Raw genomic sequence first — 17,717 nt, forward strand, 5'->3', positions numbered from 1 at the left:
TTTGTTACTTCTAGCTTATGCTTTATTCAGTCAGATTTGTGATGCTATGTTGCTGATTGAGTTACTCTTTTCTGCAGTCTATTAATTAGCAAGTCTATTGTCCTTGGTTTTTCGGTTTTTTTTTTTTCAGGTCTCCTTTTCCAGGGAGGTGTTCCACATATATAGTGTGGATTACTGGTGTTTCTTCAATGACTCCAACCGTGAAATGGGTTCTAACTATATCCTATGCTTGATGGGCGCGTTCAATGACTTGGTAAATGTTGAACTGAGATACACAACTTGATAGGAGATGGAGGTTTCACTGCTGGCCGCTGCAAATTGACGGGATTTGTGCCGCGGTCATGGGTCATGGGTCAGTGCCGCGGTTCATATTCAATGCAGTGACCATTTGTGCTCATTATTCTTGTAATTATTTTGATTCGAAGCAGAATAAATACATGAAGAAGGAAATTGTCAGGAAATTGAACTCATTCTAGCGTTTGTAGATAGATCATTTAGCCGAGATTATTTGTAATTCTTCTCATTCTTTTCTGTTGTTTATATTGTAGAGGATGTGTGAACAATGTTAATATCATACTTGTATTCATATTAATAAAATTGTTTCGTTTACCTTGGAATCGACTTTCTCTATTTGCATATGTAAATGGTGTACAAACTACAAAGGGAAAGTCATTGTGCAGAACGTATCCAAAAAGGACGAGTAAATTAGGAGCCGTCGTATTGCCACTACCAAAAACGTTAATGCCACCAACCAAGGGAATTAATGATGTCAACTCGTGAAACTATCCGGGATGCGTGGTATAAAAGACGGGATAAAATGAAACGTGACCATGTAAGTACGACCTTCTGAACTATTTAAATTGAAGTGCATAATACACAGTTTTTAGGATTTTAGGGTCCCGGAACAAGTCTGTAAATCACACAGACTGCTCATCAAGTAGGTTTCCGGTCACACAAATTTTGAAGAAAAACAGAGGAAGTTTTAGGGTGCGTGAATACAATAAATTAGTCTCAGGCGAAAATCGATGAATTGTGAATAATGAATTAATACTTTTATTTGGGGCAGAGTTCCAAGAGACCCCGAGCGAGTGGGAGAACAACCGGGAGAAAAGAAGCGTGACCCGGTAGTCCGGTACGACCTCCTAAACCAGCATTATCGCATAATTTTACCCTCAAACGTCCTCTGTTGCTCAAATTTTGTTTGCCCGCATTATCTGACCTAAGGAACCGTTCTCCTTATTTACGGACATTTTTGTTCCAGCACTCTTAAATCTAGAAAACCGTGTAATATACAAACTACAGTTTGAGCCGTTCGGAAGGTCATACCGGGTCACGTTTCTTTTTCTCCCGGTTTTTCTACCACGTGTCCCAGGTCGCTTCAGAAGCTACCTTATTCAATTTCAGCCCAAAATTTCAAGTATTGATCCACTATTGAGGATTATCCGATTATCGCCCAAGCCTGGTTTATCGCATACCGACACCTTCAAACGTCCTTCCTTGCTTCTCAAATTATGCGTGGCCGCTTTATCTGAACCGAGGAACCGTCCGTGTGATTTACAAGAATTTTTGTTCCGACACTCTTAAATCCCGAAAACCGTGTAATATACACTACAGTTTGAGCCATTGGAAGGTCATACTCGGTCACGTTTTTTTTTGTCCCAATTTTTCAACCAGGTGTCCGAGGTCGCTTCAGAATCTAGCTTATTCAATTTCAGCCCCAAATTACAAGTATTAATACACTATTCAGGATTATCCGAAGATCTCCCAAGACTGGTTTATCGCATACCGGCACCCTCAAACGTGATATGTTGCTTCTCAAAATTTGTGTGGCCGCTTTAACTGATCCTAAGAATCGTCTGTATGATTTACGGACATTTTTGTTCCGGCACTCTAAAATCCCAAAACTCGTGTTATATAAATTTTAATTTGAGCCATTGAGAAGGTCATACCGGGTCATGTTTCTTTTTCTTCCGGATTTCTATCACGTGTCCCGGGTCGTTTCTGAAGTTAGCCAATTCAATTTCAGCTCCAAATAAAAAGTATTAATCCATTGTTCACGATTATGCGATTTTCACCCGAAAATGGTTTATCGCATATCAGTACCCTCAAACGTCTTCTTTTGCTCCTCAAAATTTGTTTAGCCGCTTTATCTGACCCGAGAAACCGCTCGCGTAATTTACGGACAATTTTGTTCCGGCACTTTTAAATCCCGAAAAACCGTGTAATATACACTTCAATTTGAGCCATTCGGAAGGTCATATCGGGTCACGTTTCCTTTTCTCCCGATTTTTGTACTACGTGTCCGGAGTCGCTTCAGAAGATAGCCTGTTCAATTTCAGCCTCAAATTACAAGTAATAATCCACTATTCATGATTATCCAATTATCGCTCAAGGTTGGTTTATCCCATACCGACACTCTCTAACGTCCTCTGGTTCTTCTTAAACTTTGCGTGGCCGCTTTAACTGACTCTAGGAACTGTCCGCGTGATTTACCGACATTTTTTATCCGGCACTCTGAAATCCCGAAAACCGTGATATATTCACTTCAATTTGAGCCTTTCTGAAGGTCATACTGGGTCACTTTCTTTTTATCCTGGTTTTTCTAGCATGTGTCCGAGGTCGCTTCAGAGGTTAGACTATTCAACTTATGCTCCAAATAACAATTATTAATCCATTGTTCACGATAATGCGATTTTCGCCCGAAACTGGTTTATAGCATATCAGTACCCTCAAACTTCTTCTATTCCTCCTCAAAGTTTGTTTGGCCGCTTATCCGACTCGAGGAACCGTATGCGTAATTTACTGACATTTTTGTTCCGACACTCTTAAATCCCGAAAATTGTGTAATATACACTTCAATTTGAGCCGTTTGGAAGGTCATACCGCGTCACATTTCCTTTTCTCCCGATTTTTATACCACGCGTTCGGGGTCGCTTTAGAAGCTAGCCTATTCAATTTCAGCCCCAAGTTACAAGTATTAATCCACTATTTAGGATTATCGGATTCTTGCCAAATACTGATTTATCGCATACTGGCACCTCAAATGTGGTCTGTTACTTCTCAAAATTTCCGTACCCGCTTTAAGTGACCCTAAGAACCGCTAATGTGATTTACATACATTTTTGTTCTCGCACTCTGAAATCCCAAAATCTGTGTTATATACATTTTAATTTGAGCCATTGAGAAGGTCATACCGGGCCACATTTCTTTTTCTTCCGGTTTTCTATCACGTGTTCGGGGTCGCTTCAAAAGTTAGCCTATTCAATTGCAGCTCCAAATAACAAGTATTAATACATGGTACACAATTATGCGATTTTCACCCGAAGCTGGTTTATCGCATATTAGTACCCTTAAAGTCTTAAACGTTCTTTGTTGCTCCTCAAAATTTGTTTAGCCACTTTATCTTACCCGAGGAACCATTTGTGTGATTTACAGACATTTTTGTTTTAATACTCTGAAATCCCCAAAATCGTGTAACATAAACTTCAATTTGAGCCGTTTGGAAGGTCATATCGGGTCACGTTTTTGTTTCTCCCGGTTTTTCTACTACTTGTTCGGGGTCGCTTAAGAAGTTAGTCTATTCAATTCCAACCCTAAATAACAAGTATTAATCCATTGTTCACAATTATGCGATTTTCGCCCAAGCTGGTTTATCGCATATCGGTGCCCTTAAACGTCCTTTGTTGCTCCTCAAAATTTGTTTAGCTGCTTTATCTGACCCGAGGAACCGTTCGCGTGATTTACGGATATTATTATTCCAGCATTCTTAAATCCGGAAAACCGTGTAATATAGACATCAATTTGAGTCGTTCGGAAGGTCATACCGGGTCACATTTCCTTTTCTCCCGATTTTATACCGCATGCCCGGGGTCGCTTCAGAAGCTGGCTCAAATTGAAATGTATATTACACGGTTTTCGGGATGTGCCGGATCAAAAATGTCATTAAATCACAATAACGGTTTCTAGGGTAAGTTAAAGCGGTCACGCAAATTGCAAATTTTGAGAAGCAAGAGAGGACGTTTGTGGGTATGCGATAAACCAGCCTTAGCCCTTAGGACAAGATACTGGATAATGACTTTACATTACTCATCCCATGGGCTTAGAGCGTATCTAATCAACTTCCATTGTATCTTGTATTTTTGATTTCGCATTTTCTAAATGCGTAGATTTCTTAAACTGAAGAACAATACAGCAGAAACAAGCATAAAACTAGTGATTAGCTCAGATTTTATTAATAAATAAAAGAATGACATCAAATTACAGAAGTCGGTTACAAATGTTCAAAACAGTTCTTAAAAATGTCAGGTCTATAAATCAATGCAAATACATTTTTCATGGGGTGGCAAATATTGGACCCCCGGGTAGAGTATTATACAGATTTCTGATAATACATAACTGAATACATTATTCAAATTTCGGATTCCTAGATCTACAAAATTTGTTAACAAATGATATATCTCTACAATGGCGCTTTCTCACTCTTACCTCACTGAACTGATTCATAGGCGCTAGTCTTGGTTAGCAGCATATCATAAACATCTTCGGCCCTTGGGCGGTCAGCGGGAGTACTATTTGTACACCGTTTGAACAAATCGACTAGGAATCTCAAACCCTCCACCTCACATTCTGCTCCTTGAAACTTTTCAGACGATTTTATTCTTGAAGCTTCATCTGATGGACTCAACTGTTCCAGCTCCACGGTCAGCGGTGGTCTTTTGCCACTCTGCCAGAATCACAGGTAACAACGGTAAAATGTGAGCAATCCTCTCGACAAGTGACGACCAAGACAGAAGACTGATCAAGGAGTCCTCTACTAACCAAGAGCAAGTTTTGGGCAACATTGTCCCCCCACTGGTAACTATTGTTAAGGCATGGTGATTGGTGAGGATTTAAACGTTCTTTAGTGAATTTTTCAACCTCGAATTTTTAGGGCTGACCCTGGACCTTTAAATTTTCACCATGTCTTACAATCAGTTAAACATCATAGGACCGTGTAAATGATAGCGATAAATACCTGTATAAGACCGTGTATGCTGGAGTCAGAAAGTCCCATATATGGAACTTGCAAGGTTAACAACTCGAAAAGCATGCACCCATAGGACCAAATATCAATTTCCTGTGGATTATTAAAAACACGGTTAGCACTAGAAATAGAGACGAGACAAGAAATAAAGGAACTACCTTTTTACTCAAGACATGTCGTGTTCCAAGTGCTGCATATCAGATGTACATCTGATATGCAGCACTTGGAACACGACATGTCTTGAGTAAAAAGGTAGTTCCTTTATTTCATTGATTTCTTCCAGTTATATGCATAGTAATAGGTTTACAGAAATTAATAAGCAGTGAAAAAGTAGTGAGGCGGAAAGTGGGTTACTAACATGTGAGGCGGAAAGAAAGTGGGGGTACTAACATAGTAACATTAGAGAGAAGTGAAGGATGTCAAACAAAGACACCAAATAGTAAAATTGGAAATTTGGTAGATATAAAAGGATTTAAGGGAGTACAACAGAACTACAAAATGCAGATCATATATCTTTATATCACGATAAGATGAATTTAAAAAAAAATAAACAAATAGATACTCCCTCCATTTTTTAATATATGACGTTTTGCTTTTTTGAGGCGAGCCTTTGACTTTAATATTTACAAAAATATATTTGGTAAAAAATTATAAAAATTATACCATGAAATTCCTTATAAAAAACTCTTTCATATGAGTATACATATGACTATATTTAAGCATATAATTTGAGAGATATTGAAGAGAGGAGTGTGTGTCTCGAAATGTGAGAAAGTCATATATAGAAAAATAGAGGGAGTATAATATTACCATCCCATAGGGTTTAGGGTCATTAATTGCCAGTAACACCTCAGGAGCCATCCAGCGTGGCGTTCCAACACAAAGGTCAGGCGAGGGAATTCCTAGGTGAGAAATGCAGCATGTATGCAAAGGCGAGCGTAAGGGGATTGCAATATCAAAGTCACAGAGCTTGACTATAGGCGACCCATCAGCTTTCTTCTGTTCTAGATCAATCAAAACATTTTCACTCTTAATATCACGATGAATAATGTGTTTTGAGTGGAGCTCTTTCAGTGCACATGCAACATCTCTAGCAATGTAGAGCGCCTGATCAACAGGAACATGCTTCTCACCAGCTTTCAACAACTTCTCTATGTAACCCTGTTCAAAACACGGGTCAATACTGAGTACTGAGTAGAGGACAAAAAGTGGTTGGATAAACAATGTTTACTGCACAGAGAAAGGTTTACCTTCAAAGTGCCACCTCTTATATATTCCATAAGTATTGTACAACGTAGAATACGTTTCTCTGGCTTCTCATTGGATGCAGCAATCCATTCAGAAGAAATCTTATGTCCATAGATCTCAACTATGCAAGAATGATTCCTTAGAGCACCCAACATTCTTACTTCTCCTACACAAGTCAACTCAAATTTCCTGATTGCATCCAATGAACTTGCAGATACCTCTAAAGACCGCACCTGAAGTCACCAAAAGCAGTGTAAAAGGTCAATATCTTTCTGCAGTTAGGGCGCAAAAGCCAAGAATAGGTCAAAACGAAGGATTCAAAAATCAAGGCTAAAACCAAAACTTCGTATGAAGATCCTGTCAGTGCTAATTCTTCGTTTTCAAATTTATTAATGACTTTTAACTTCATTTTGAAGTCAACAATTAATGAACTAGTAAAAGGCACAAGATTTTACTCAGATACTTCAAAAGAAACATTCGTAGTCGAAAACTAACGCAGTGGAATAAAAAGACCAAAAAAAATCAACTGAAAGCCACCACTCACAAAATCAAATCATAGATACTAGTCAAAAAGATTTACGGAGTAATAAATTTGGTTATGTGGAAACAGACCTAATTGAACTAATTGTTTCTTTATCGATATTTTTATGACCATAAACTTATCACCCTTCATTCCCTCAACCATCTACAAACACCGTCTAAGGAACCAAATGGTACTTGCCACTACTAATTAGCCTCCTACACAAATTAATAAAATAATTATGTACCAAGTAGCCAAAATACTGCTTAAATTTGAGAAGACCTACCTTCGCTGCAGCTTCAACTGAACCAATGTTGCATACAATGAGAGAACTCGAACCAACTTTTTCTACTTCATCACATTCAGAGATGGTAGGGAAGCATGACGAAGTCGTAGTATCTATAGGGGCAAGTAAGGGAGACGTAATACGAGAGAGGGGAATATACCTGCGAGAATAAGATGACTGTCAGTGATAGATATAAATCATCTACGGAGTACAAAACAGCACTTTCCTCACAACTAAACTGGCAAATCATGATGGCAATAACCTATGCTGAAGGCAAATAGCTGGATGAGTGCCATAAAGTGGAGAGACGGGTAAAAAAGAGAAGAAAATAGAATATATTTACCTGCAGAAGTACTCTGGGTCCATCTCCTCTCGTATATCATGTGGACGACATGCATCTACAATCATGCGAACCCATGATCCACCCTTTCGAACAAGAATTGCATTCCAGGCATGAGGAGAGAAGTCTACATAACCTCGAATAAGCTCACAAGGCACAGGAGGTTCCATTCGGTCACATAAATACTGGTGTATGCAAAAAGCAATAATTCATAGTATCAAAAACATAAAAGTTAATCTTAAAAAGGTGAAATAAAAAAAAGTCAGAATAAGTTACCTTCATAAGAACTGCCCGGTGCCTGCACACACCAAGTTGCAAAGTCCCAATTGGAACTACAACAGAGTTCTGTCTTGCTTTGATAGTTTGAATAGATGTTTCACACAAATTTCGCATATCAGTATCATCCATAGTTTGGAGACTTCGGTAGGCTTCCATTTTATGCAGACTATTCCCGGTGGCACAAGTACAAACAAAAGGCTTACGATAATTTGAACCAGATACATCTTTCCTCACACTCTCAAGAAACAAACTCTTATCACTTCCTCCAAAACGATCAGAAACAAAAAGAGCAAGCCATGTAGCAACCAATAAGTTATCATGAGGGGCCACATCCCTTCTCAGCCTTGAACTAGTTAGCTTCATCAAGCGTGAGACCATTACTTGAGCTGACAATGAAACTGCATCTAGCTCTTCATCCATTTCCCTGTAGTCACATGACACAGGACATACTCTTATCAAAAGAAATCACTACGGTGACCATTTACTAGTACAACTTTTGTTCATGCTTGAATCAAGGAACTTGGGACATGAGTATGACACTTAGGCAATTAGTTTTAAGGCAAAAACACAAGTATTTTCTTTAACGTAGACAAGGCCAACGCTCGAACATGCACCAATATCGGGTAATTCCAATCGAGTCTGAGAAACATAGAGCACAGAAAATGCAAATGTAAAATCAATTGAACCACGTATCTAGAAATTACCTGTCAAGTAAAATAACTTCACGCGAATGGATCTCCAAATTTTGCTCGTAATCCGCAAGAGACATGAAGGGTCTATCACGACCAGCATCATAGAAGCCATCTGGTAAACGATCCTCTACGCCACAGAATGATTTGTGATTATATTTCCGAGATACATCTGGTTGACCTTCAGTTGATTTTCTAGACTTCCTAGGCTTTGGATTATCTATAATTCTGTCCGACTGTCGTTTACACTTTAGGTAAGATTTTAAGACCTGTGAAGAGGAGCGTTTTCTACTTCTATCCGCCAGTGTAGGCTTGCAACTCGGAGAATCATCAGTACTGGATCCATCAGAGCTCTCATGGTGACTTCCGATTTGATCAGAACATTCACGGTGACTTACGATTTGATCAGAACATTCACGATGACTTCCGACAGTCTCACCATGATCGGCACAGTTGCAATTTTCTAACTCAGGCCTCTTTTTTGACTTCACACCATCATCTTCAGCAACTTCAAGACACCTTTTAGCATCATTATTCTCCAAAATTGACTGTTTACTCTGATCCTCAACGCAATTGGAGGCACAGCCAGAGGGCGTATCAGATGCGCAAAAAGCTTTTTTGCAGGTTCCACACTTTCCACTAGGCTTGATAGTCAATATATCACAATGATTCTCAAATTTCCACTTTTTGCTATGATTTACTCGAGTTCGTTGCTGCAAATATTGTCTTCTCTTCCACCTTTTACCCAATCGTCGTTTCATAGAACATCTATCACTCAAAGAAGATCCAGGTAGATGATAAGGTGAAGAACTAGAAGATACTGCATTGAGTAAAGCACACGTGACTGCTTCAGTACATCATCATATAAGATAACCCGGAAACGAAATAAGACTAAAGAGATACTGACAGAGACATAAGCCTATAACCCTACCATCATAAGAAATTACTCCATCATCGTCAATTGTCGCTTCAATAACATCAGTTGTCGCTTCAAGAACATCCATCTCAACAGCAGAACTGATCAAGTCATCCCCGCATGTGTCTATTACATTTCCCTCCAAATTGCAGCATACCCATGACGGTATTTGGAAATTGAGGAGCTTATTGCACTAAGACAATAATAAAAATATAAATAACTATATTAGGATCATATTGAAATGAAGCAAAAGGAGTACCAAAAAAAAAAAAAAAAAGTCAACAGCTTTTTAAAAAGACATCTGTATTGACTATTTCTGTAACTTGAATCTTGAACCTAACAAACGAAACTTTAAAAGAAAAGAGAGAGGCAGGCTAATACTTGATTATAAGTTAAGACTAATTCAAATATGGATGTTTTCAACTCAGCATCCACAATCATTTTCTTACACGAACTGCCTAGTGCTTTCATTTTCCATTGGAAAGGACAGTTAGAAACTTAGTATCCAACCCCGGGATAAACCCAAGATTCTAAGACACATAACTATAAAAACGAGTCAATGAATTACTAAAACAAAGATGGATCATCAAGCATGACTTGTATACGTTACATAAGAAAATATAACCAGATAGCTGGTGGATGATACCTTGAGATTAAGCTTTTGTAGGTTTTGCATCAAGTTAAGATCCAATGATCCGAGAGACGTCAACCTATTCCGAGAAAGGTCTAAATTCTCCAATCTCTGTAGGGAGGACAATGCACCAGGCAACTTAACTAGCTTATTATTAGCAACTTTAAGCGAGATGAGAGCACTCAAAGAGCAAATTTCCTGTGGCAAACTTCTCATCTTGTTAAATGACAAATCTAGATACTCCAGGTTACTGAGGCAACTAATTTCAGGAGGAAGGTATCTGCAAAGATGGGTATAAACATATTACATCAGCTGAAATTGGTGGATGAGATTCAGATGAAGATACAAAACTGCACTACCATGAATTCTATATAAACCTTTAACACCAGCTGCCCACAACAATGCACCTAAAACAACATCATACAGCACCATAAATCTCAAAGGAACGTGTAAATCATTAACACATTTCAAAGTTGACATCTTCTGAAATAACTGATTCCAACAGCATTCAGAACATAATAATTTCTCAAAAGATCTGTGGAATTGCAGAAACTTGTCTAACAAATAACATAATCAGCGACTCAATAAACAACCTAATACTAAAAAGTCATCAGGATAGTTTCGTATTTGATCTCTATCCTTTCCCACAATTTATCAAAACTTAAATGAAACAAACTATCCATGCAATGCAGCTAAAACAAGAACAGATCATGTTCACAACACATGTCAAAGGTGTCAACTAACATATAAAAAATCGTCCCATAAGAATCATCAAATATGTCGAATTTGCCACACAATCAACCGAATCATACTAGCTAACTCCATAAACAAACATAAACAGATCCCCCACCACACAATTTATGATAATGCCGCCCCAAAACCCAACTCACCAACTACAACCTAAATTTCCCCTGACAAATGATTACTCACTTCCAACCATTAGTAAATAAAAGGACAACTCAGGTACATATTCGACTTGGAAATAAGCGGTTGCAAAATAAGGAGGGTTGGCAGAGGGACACTCTCACTTGAACATTAGAAAATTTGACACTTTCAGTTGGTGTGTTTGGATTGACTGATTTGGAGGGAAAAGAAAGGGAGGGAGAGTAAGGGATTTAAAATCCCTTATTTGGATAGCAAATGAGGGTGAAGGGAAATGGAGGGGGAGAGATTTGGAGGGATCCAATTCCCCTCCGGCTAATCAAAATCTCTCCACAATGGGCAAGATTTGGAGGAAAATTGTATCCAAACAACCACACTTCATTCCCCCTCCCCTTCCCTTCTCTCCCTTTCCCTTCCCTTCTTCCCCCTCCCCTCCCTTTCCCTCCACATTTACTGTCCAAACACACCCTTAAAATTTCCGATTTTTTTCTACTAGTTCCCTGTACACACATAAACACACTAGCCCGAGCTAAAATTCCTGGTTGCGCCACTCGAAACAAGGCCCTCCTAAATTACATTACAGTTCACCTTATTACATTACTAGTTCGGCCCCGAAACTAAAAATCGAGGTTCCGCTACTGGAAATAAGGCTTACCTAACTTAACATTCACGAAAATAACTAACAAAAGCGAAATAAAAGGCGAGGATCGTAAACCTGATAGAAAAGTGACAAACAGATAGCTTAGTTAAACTCTGAAGCGCAGCAATCTCAGCTAATATAGGAAACCCAGAAGGCCGAGGCGGCGCTTTCGAAAGCTCAAGCTCCTTCAAAGATTTCAACTTTGTTAATGGCAACCCAGAAAACCCAATTGAAGCTACTTTCACCTGCAAACATTCGAGCTCAAAACAATCCCTAAATTCATCTGGAAACAAATTAATCTCATTTGCGAAGAACTTCAATGTTTTTAACCTAGTTCCCAAATTCCCCATTGATTTGGGGAAAACATTAAACACGTTTTTGTATACATATAATCCATCAACGTCGTTTTTTTCCGACACTTCTCCGTCGAATAAACATAGCTCCATCGTCTTCCCGGACACGTCGACATCCACGTCATCACACGGTGGCTCCATCGCTGTCTCATCCACCGTCAACGGCGGCGTCGACGGAGGTGACGATGGTGTTAGGGTTTTGGAATTAGGGTTTTGGGGTTTTGATTTGGGGGAATTGGTTTTATCGTGATCGTCATTTTGTTGTTGTTGTTGCATTGTTGAAGAGTTGAATTAGGGATTGTGATTGATTTGATTTTAATTTAGGGTTGGAGGAATTAGGGATTTAGGGTTTGCATAGTAATTTGGGGATTTGACGGTGATGTGAGAGAGAGAGAGAAAGGGGGTGGGAGCAAACCCTAGAAAATAAAGTGAGGAAATAAAGTGGGAGAGAAATTAGGGGAGCTTGATTTGGGGATATTCTTGATTTGTTTGGATCTTGTGGAAACCGTGTAAGTTTAGATATGTGCATCGATTTGCGGGTCTTAGTTCAAATAATCAAGACGGGCGGGGTCGGATACGGAATAGGATAGAGGATTATTTCTACCTAAGGAATGTGTCCCAATCGAGGGTGTTTTGTGTCCGACCGCTTTATCTTTTGAGTTTTGACGGATTTATAGGAGAAAAATCGAGAAATATATATACTCCCTCCTAGTTTAGATAACTTCCTCTATTCAAGAGTGGCACGAAAATTAAGAATATGAATTAAATAAACTAAAGCATTACGGTTGGGTGAGAACACTGGGAAGAGAGGGTGTTATAACACCCTTCTTTTTAACACACCATAACACCCTTCTTTTTAACACGCCATTTTTGTTTCCCTCCCTTTTATAAACACACAGTTGCTACTATTTTTTCTCCATAATAGTTTCAATACACAATGGTTTGACGTAAAATTAAAATTACATGAAGTTAAAATTTATTACACATTCTATATTCTAATTAAATTACATGAATTTAAAATAAAATTACATTAAACTCTAAATCAAAATTAAATTAAACAGAAAGATGGACTTCAGAATAAACTTTAAGGGTTTGCCTATAATGTGAGTAATTATTAAGGGAGTAATAAAGCTAAAATGAACTAAAAATTGAGAGAAGGGATGGGGTTGAAAATAAAAATAGATAAAAATGGGGAAATATAGTGTAATAGTCACCCAGGGAGTAATTGTTTTATACTTCTCCCCTCAAGTAATGCATTACCTCAACATGGAGGTAATAATGATTTCTCCTTCACCTCCTCTTTTCACCCTCCACAACCACCACTAACCACTAACCTCCAATCTCCTTATACTTCTTCTTATTTTATTTCTTATTACTCCCTTAATAATTACTCTTATTTCAAACAAGGCCTAAATGGAAATGAAGAATAAAACAGAAATATGGACTTCAGATTAATCATTGATTTCCTTCATCTTATTTTGATTGGCCCATTTGAATTGTCCCATAAGCTAAATTAACCCAAATAGTCGGTGAAATGTTTCATATCCTTCTCACTAAGTCTGAAAATTAGACCAACATTCAAATATGGAGCCAAAATACAAACATGTTTTATTTTTGCGTTTAAACCAAATGTTCAAAAGAGTGCAAAGTTCTTTGTGCTAGAAGGGGTATTTATTAGGGTTCATTTACAAGCAAGTGTCCAAAAAACACCTTTCACACAAAAAATTCTTTGTTTATGAAGAAGTATTTACTGTTTGATCCCCAAACCGAGTTTATAATGTTTTATGTAATGGAAGGAGGAAATGGGTAGGGAGTAGATTTGCTAGAGAGTAAATTTCGGTCATTGATTAGGTAATGTAGACGATTTGGACTCGTTTCATGTATTACCCAACGGTTGTAATTAGTGAAAAAGTTGTTAATGTTTCAAATTGAATTGGTTGCCTAAATTGTACCAGTGCTGAAGATGATCTGGACTCGTTTTATGTATACCAACGCCAGTATGCATGTTGTATGTGTCATTGTTCTGAACCGTTACAGCTTGATAATTGGTACGCTTTGCAGACGACGATAGAAAAAGTATTAGCTACTCCGTAAATTTCTGTATCCACAACCAATTTCCGATTTTGGAATTCTGAGGGTGTTACATTTACATGGAGTAAAACGATACTTGGTAATTGGTACGCTTTATAAACTAATCAGACGTAATTGTTATCATAACAAACATAGTTACGGGCACAAGCTTTCTGAATGTGGCGATAACAATTTATAAGCTACAAATGAGTTCAAATTTAGATGACCAAAACATGTTTTCAAAAAACTCGCGAGTATTAAAGTAAAATTAGCTTGCGTCCGTATTAGAATCTTCTCCAGGCACTTGAGGCTCGGGTCGTGGTGGCAACACTGTATCTATCATCGTCTGCAACTCTCCGAAGCGGTCATCATCCATACGTTCTGTAAATTCTTCTATAATCTGTCAGACAATAGTAAAACGAAACTTTAGATATTTAAAATCGACTGAAATTCTAATTTGATCAAATCTGTATAGTGTAAATAATGATCCAAAGGGGAATCATGACAGGATTATTGAAACTAGAGAAACAATACGGAATTCAGATAATCTGACGAACTCGGAGGCCTAAATGCTAGATCAACGTCCAGTGGCAAGCTTTATGATTATGGAGTAATACACATTTTAGTCTCTAGCATGTAAATTGGTATCAATGCTTCCAAAATATCCAACATCAGAACCGGCTTAATTCACGCTTTCCGAACTTCTACTAATACCTCAGAATCCAAGAGCAACATGAGAAAGTCTATATGAGCTATAGGCCGAGTGCAGACCTATCAAAACCAACCCGTGACCCATTAGGTACGGTTATGACCCTGTAAATCTTAACCCTCAAATAATATTAAAAGTATGAAATAGTATTAGTAAGACGTTTTTTTTATTCAAGAAGGCAAATAAAAAGCGTAATAAATTAGTTTTGAGCCATATTTTGACACGACATGCATGACCCATATGACAGGTCTAGCCGAGTGTATTTTTTTCACCTGAACTGAATTATAGCTCGAAATAATGAGACTGATTAATGATCAAGAGAAAATGGAAATCTCCGGAGTTTCAGTTTAAAAAACTCCCAACTTATTTTTGAGCCATATTTTGACACGACATGCATGACCCATTTGACAGGTCTAGCGGAATGTATCGTTTTCACCTTAATTGAATTATAGCTCCAAATAATGAGACTGATTAATGATAAAGAGAAAATCGAAATCTCTGGACTGATTAAATACCGCCAAATTCAGAACCATATACCAGTAATACCACCGTTTAAGCTTGGACTGGGCGTTTCTTTGAACACACAATAAAGGTAGGCACCTATTAAGACTTAAGAGCAGCTAGTTATCTGAAGAAACTGCTCATCAGAAGGTATAAATACAGCTACGATGCAGTAAAACAACTTCATCGAAATGGACACATGAATATCGCTTTGCCTAACATCTAGAGTCTAGACTGCCATACTAAGTCTGCTACAGTGAAATTGCAAGCATGTGCCATAAAACTGACGGATCAAGTCCACTGAGTGTCGGTAGCAAATGAAAACCTTTATTAAGTCGAAAAAAAAGCAACCCCAAAACCAAACATCAATATTCAGGTTAGCAAACCAGAAAAATAAATCAAACTACATTCTTAGAGGCCATTGCTACTCTCATCAAACATTCTCCAGAAAGCATTGGTACTCTTAACATAAGAAGAAACCTTGACAAATTGCAGAACGCAATCGATTCAACATTCAAAAAGCATACAGCACGCATTAAAAAAAAAGGAACAATACTAAGTACTTACTGGAGCAGCTTCAACAGGATCAATAGGCCTGATGTTAATGATGTTAACCACCTCAGCTTTAGCTAAATTGAACACTTTAACTTTCTCCGTAAACTCAATGATACTCTCTCTAGTTTGAGTACTGGCAGGTGTCTGAGCTAAGTAATCAAATACCTAAAACCAACAAAAAAAGTAACATAACCCCATCACTACCGAGTCCAGTAAAGAAAACCGCACAAAAACCAGTTTAACAAGTTCTATCGCGAAAACAAACAACCGGGTTAAAAGAACAACCGTAAGCTCGGATGGTGCTAACGTAGTCATGAGCCGTTGAGCCGGATCCAATGAAGCCCCTTTCTTTTGCAGAAAATCATACACTTCAAAATTCGTAAGAGGACCAGCATTCTTCTTCAGGCTGCATACCACTCTAACTTGATTAAACCATTGCGCGCGCATAAACAACTAAGAGAAATACTCCATCCGTCTCAATCATTCGTTTAACTTTGATTAAAATCAGGAAGTCTCATTATAGATGGGGGATATCCGTCTATAATGAGAGGCGGGTCGGATCCCTCTCACAAAGAGGCAAAGAGGCAAGTGGGAGGCCAAATGTTAACCCACTTGGTTTTCCACCCCCCCCCCCCCCCCCCCCATTGCCTCTTTGTGGGAGGGATTCGACCAGTCTCTTATTATAGACGGATATCCCCGCCTATAATAAGAATTTGTGGATTAAAATACCCTCGCCAAAAATAAAAAGGTAAACAAATGAATGGAACGGACGGGTATAACACAACAGTACATCACCCTTTAATAAAACTACACGAACCCAAAACCCAAAACCCGAAACCCGAAACAAATTTGTTTGATTAAGGAGGTAAGCACATACATTTTCATTTCTGAATGAATACAGTGAGTTAGGGCAACTGCACAGAATCATAAATTGTATAAAAAACTGTCAAAAACATGTTTATATGACAAAAGATGCAAACTTTAAGGATAATTGACTAAGTAATTATGAAAATTATGATGATTAACACAATAACATCAAATTAAAAGTAAAAAGTTGCAAACTTTACCAGCATAAACTTAATTAAAATGAAAAATTAGAGGGAGAAAAATAAAGTACCTAACTTTGTTGAGAATTGGATGAACAATAGCAGAATATCGTTGGAATAGTATAGATTAAGCTATAAATTCGGACTAAAAGTTAATAAAAATTAACGGAATTTGGTTTCTGAAAAAGTAAGAAGAGGAAAAGGGGAGAGAAGCAACAGAGACATACAGTACACGGCTACACAAGGGCACGAGGCTGCGTTTTTTTGTGTAATCAAATTAGACCCAAGTGGGATTCGAACCCGGACCTATTATCACGAATCACCATATGCCGTTTTAGTTTTTACGACTTGTGTCGGAACTCCGGGAGTATTGGAGGACCGTTTTATATACTCCCTCCTATTCACAATAAACCTCCCCATTTCATTTTGACACAAAAATTAAGAAAACACACTATCTCACCATATAAATAAATTTGGACCACACAAATATACTACCCCACCATACAATTAAATTTGGACCACACAAACACTTACCAAAAAAGGAAATAGGGAAGTTATTGTGAATAGACGGAAAAGGAAATAGAGAAGTTTATATTGAATAGGAGGGAGTAGAATTAAAGGAAATCTTTTGAGAGACTGTTAGTGTTTTGTACAGTAATATGTTTATTGTGAAATAATTTACTCTAAATTTGGTCATGAAATCTTTCTAGAGGAATTTAATTTACATAATATTAATTGAAGAAAATAATAAAAATAATAAATTAATTTCAGAGATGAAAAAATATTGAAAATAAAGTAATGCGCGGGTTAAAAAAAACTTCACAAATATAAACAAGATCTTGTATGAGACGATTTTCTAGTAATTTATTCGCTTCATAAAAGAATGTTACTCTTTTTTAGTACTTCTTTTGATTTTGATTATATGCGTAATCTTGAATTTTGTTTTTCATCTTTTGATACGTAATTTATAATCTTTAGTTTTTTTATTTAAGTTTTTCTTTTTACCAATCACATACTTCGACGAACCCA

At 37.7% G+C, this 17,717-nt stretch overlaps 2 protein-coding genes across 2 annotated transcripts; both read right to left on the minus strand.

Annotated features, from left to right (window-relative positions):
* Positions 1-4,208: 4,208 nt before the first annotated feature.
* LOC141619128 (uncharacterized) lies at positions 4,209-12,323 on the minus strand. The gene is made up of 11 exons (XM_074436153.1): positions 11,530-12,323; positions 9,948-10,212; positions 9,317-9,494; positions 8,401-9,205; positions 7,694-8,120; positions 7,421-7,602; positions 7,078-7,237; positions 6,274-6,504; positions 5,834-6,184; positions 5,015-5,116; positions 4,209-4,723 (listed from the first exon to the last, which is right to left on the minus strand). Exons 1-11 carry the CDS (start codon positions 12,081-12,083, stop codon positions 4,487-4,489), a joined length of 3,492 nt encoding a protein of 1,163 aa, XP_074292254.1. The 5' UTR covers positions 12,084-12,323; the 3' UTR covers positions 4,209-4,486.
* Positions 12,324-13,974: 1,651 nt separating this feature from the next.
* LOC141619129 (uncharacterized) lies at positions 13,975-16,930 on the minus strand. Its single transcript, XM_074436154.1, has 5 exons — positions 16,760-16,930; positions 16,520-16,556; positions 15,928-16,048; positions 15,655-15,807; positions 13,975-14,277 (listed from the first exon to the last, which is right to left on the minus strand). The coding sequence occupies exons 2-5, from the start codon at positions 16,525-16,527 to the stop codon at positions 14,146-14,148; spliced, it is 414 nt and encodes a 137-aa protein (XP_074292255.1). The 5' UTR covers positions 16,528-16,556; positions 16,760-16,930; the 3' UTR covers positions 13,975-14,145.
* Between the last annotated feature and the right edge of the window lie 787 nt (positions 16,931-17,717).

The sequence above is a fragment of the Silene latifolia genome, chromosome X, assembly GCF_048544455.1.
Source record: "Silene latifolia isolate original U9 population chromosome X, ASM4854445v1, whole genome shotgun sequence".
Taxonomy (NCBI): Eukaryota; Viridiplantae; Streptophyta; class Magnoliopsida; order Caryophyllales; family Caryophyllaceae; genus Silene; species Silene latifolia.

Bases quoted from the DNA above. Each gene is read 5' to 3' on its own strand.
- LOC141619128 (XM_074436153.1), bottom strand. From the start codon at position 12,083: ATGCAACAACAACAACAAAATGACGATCACGATAAAACCAATTCCCCC. The intron at 10,213-11,529 runs GTTTACGATCCT...CCATCTTTGCAG, and splicing joins GTTTGTCACTTTTCTATCAG to ATACCTTCCTCCTGAAATTA. The intron at 9,206-9,316 runs GTAGGGTTATAG...TACTCAATGCAG, and splicing joins TGGAGTAATTTCTTATGATG to TATCTTCTAGTTCTTCACCT.
- LOC141619129 (XM_074436154.1), bottom strand. The intron at 15,808-15,927 runs GTTGTTCTTTTA...TGTTGGTTTTAG, and splicing joins TAGCACCATCCGAGCTTACG to GTATTTGATTACTTAGCTCA. The intron at 14,278-15,654 runs GTAAGTACTTAG...ATTGTCTGACAG, and splicing joins ATCCTGTTGAAGCTGCTCCA to ATTATAGAAGAATTTACAGA.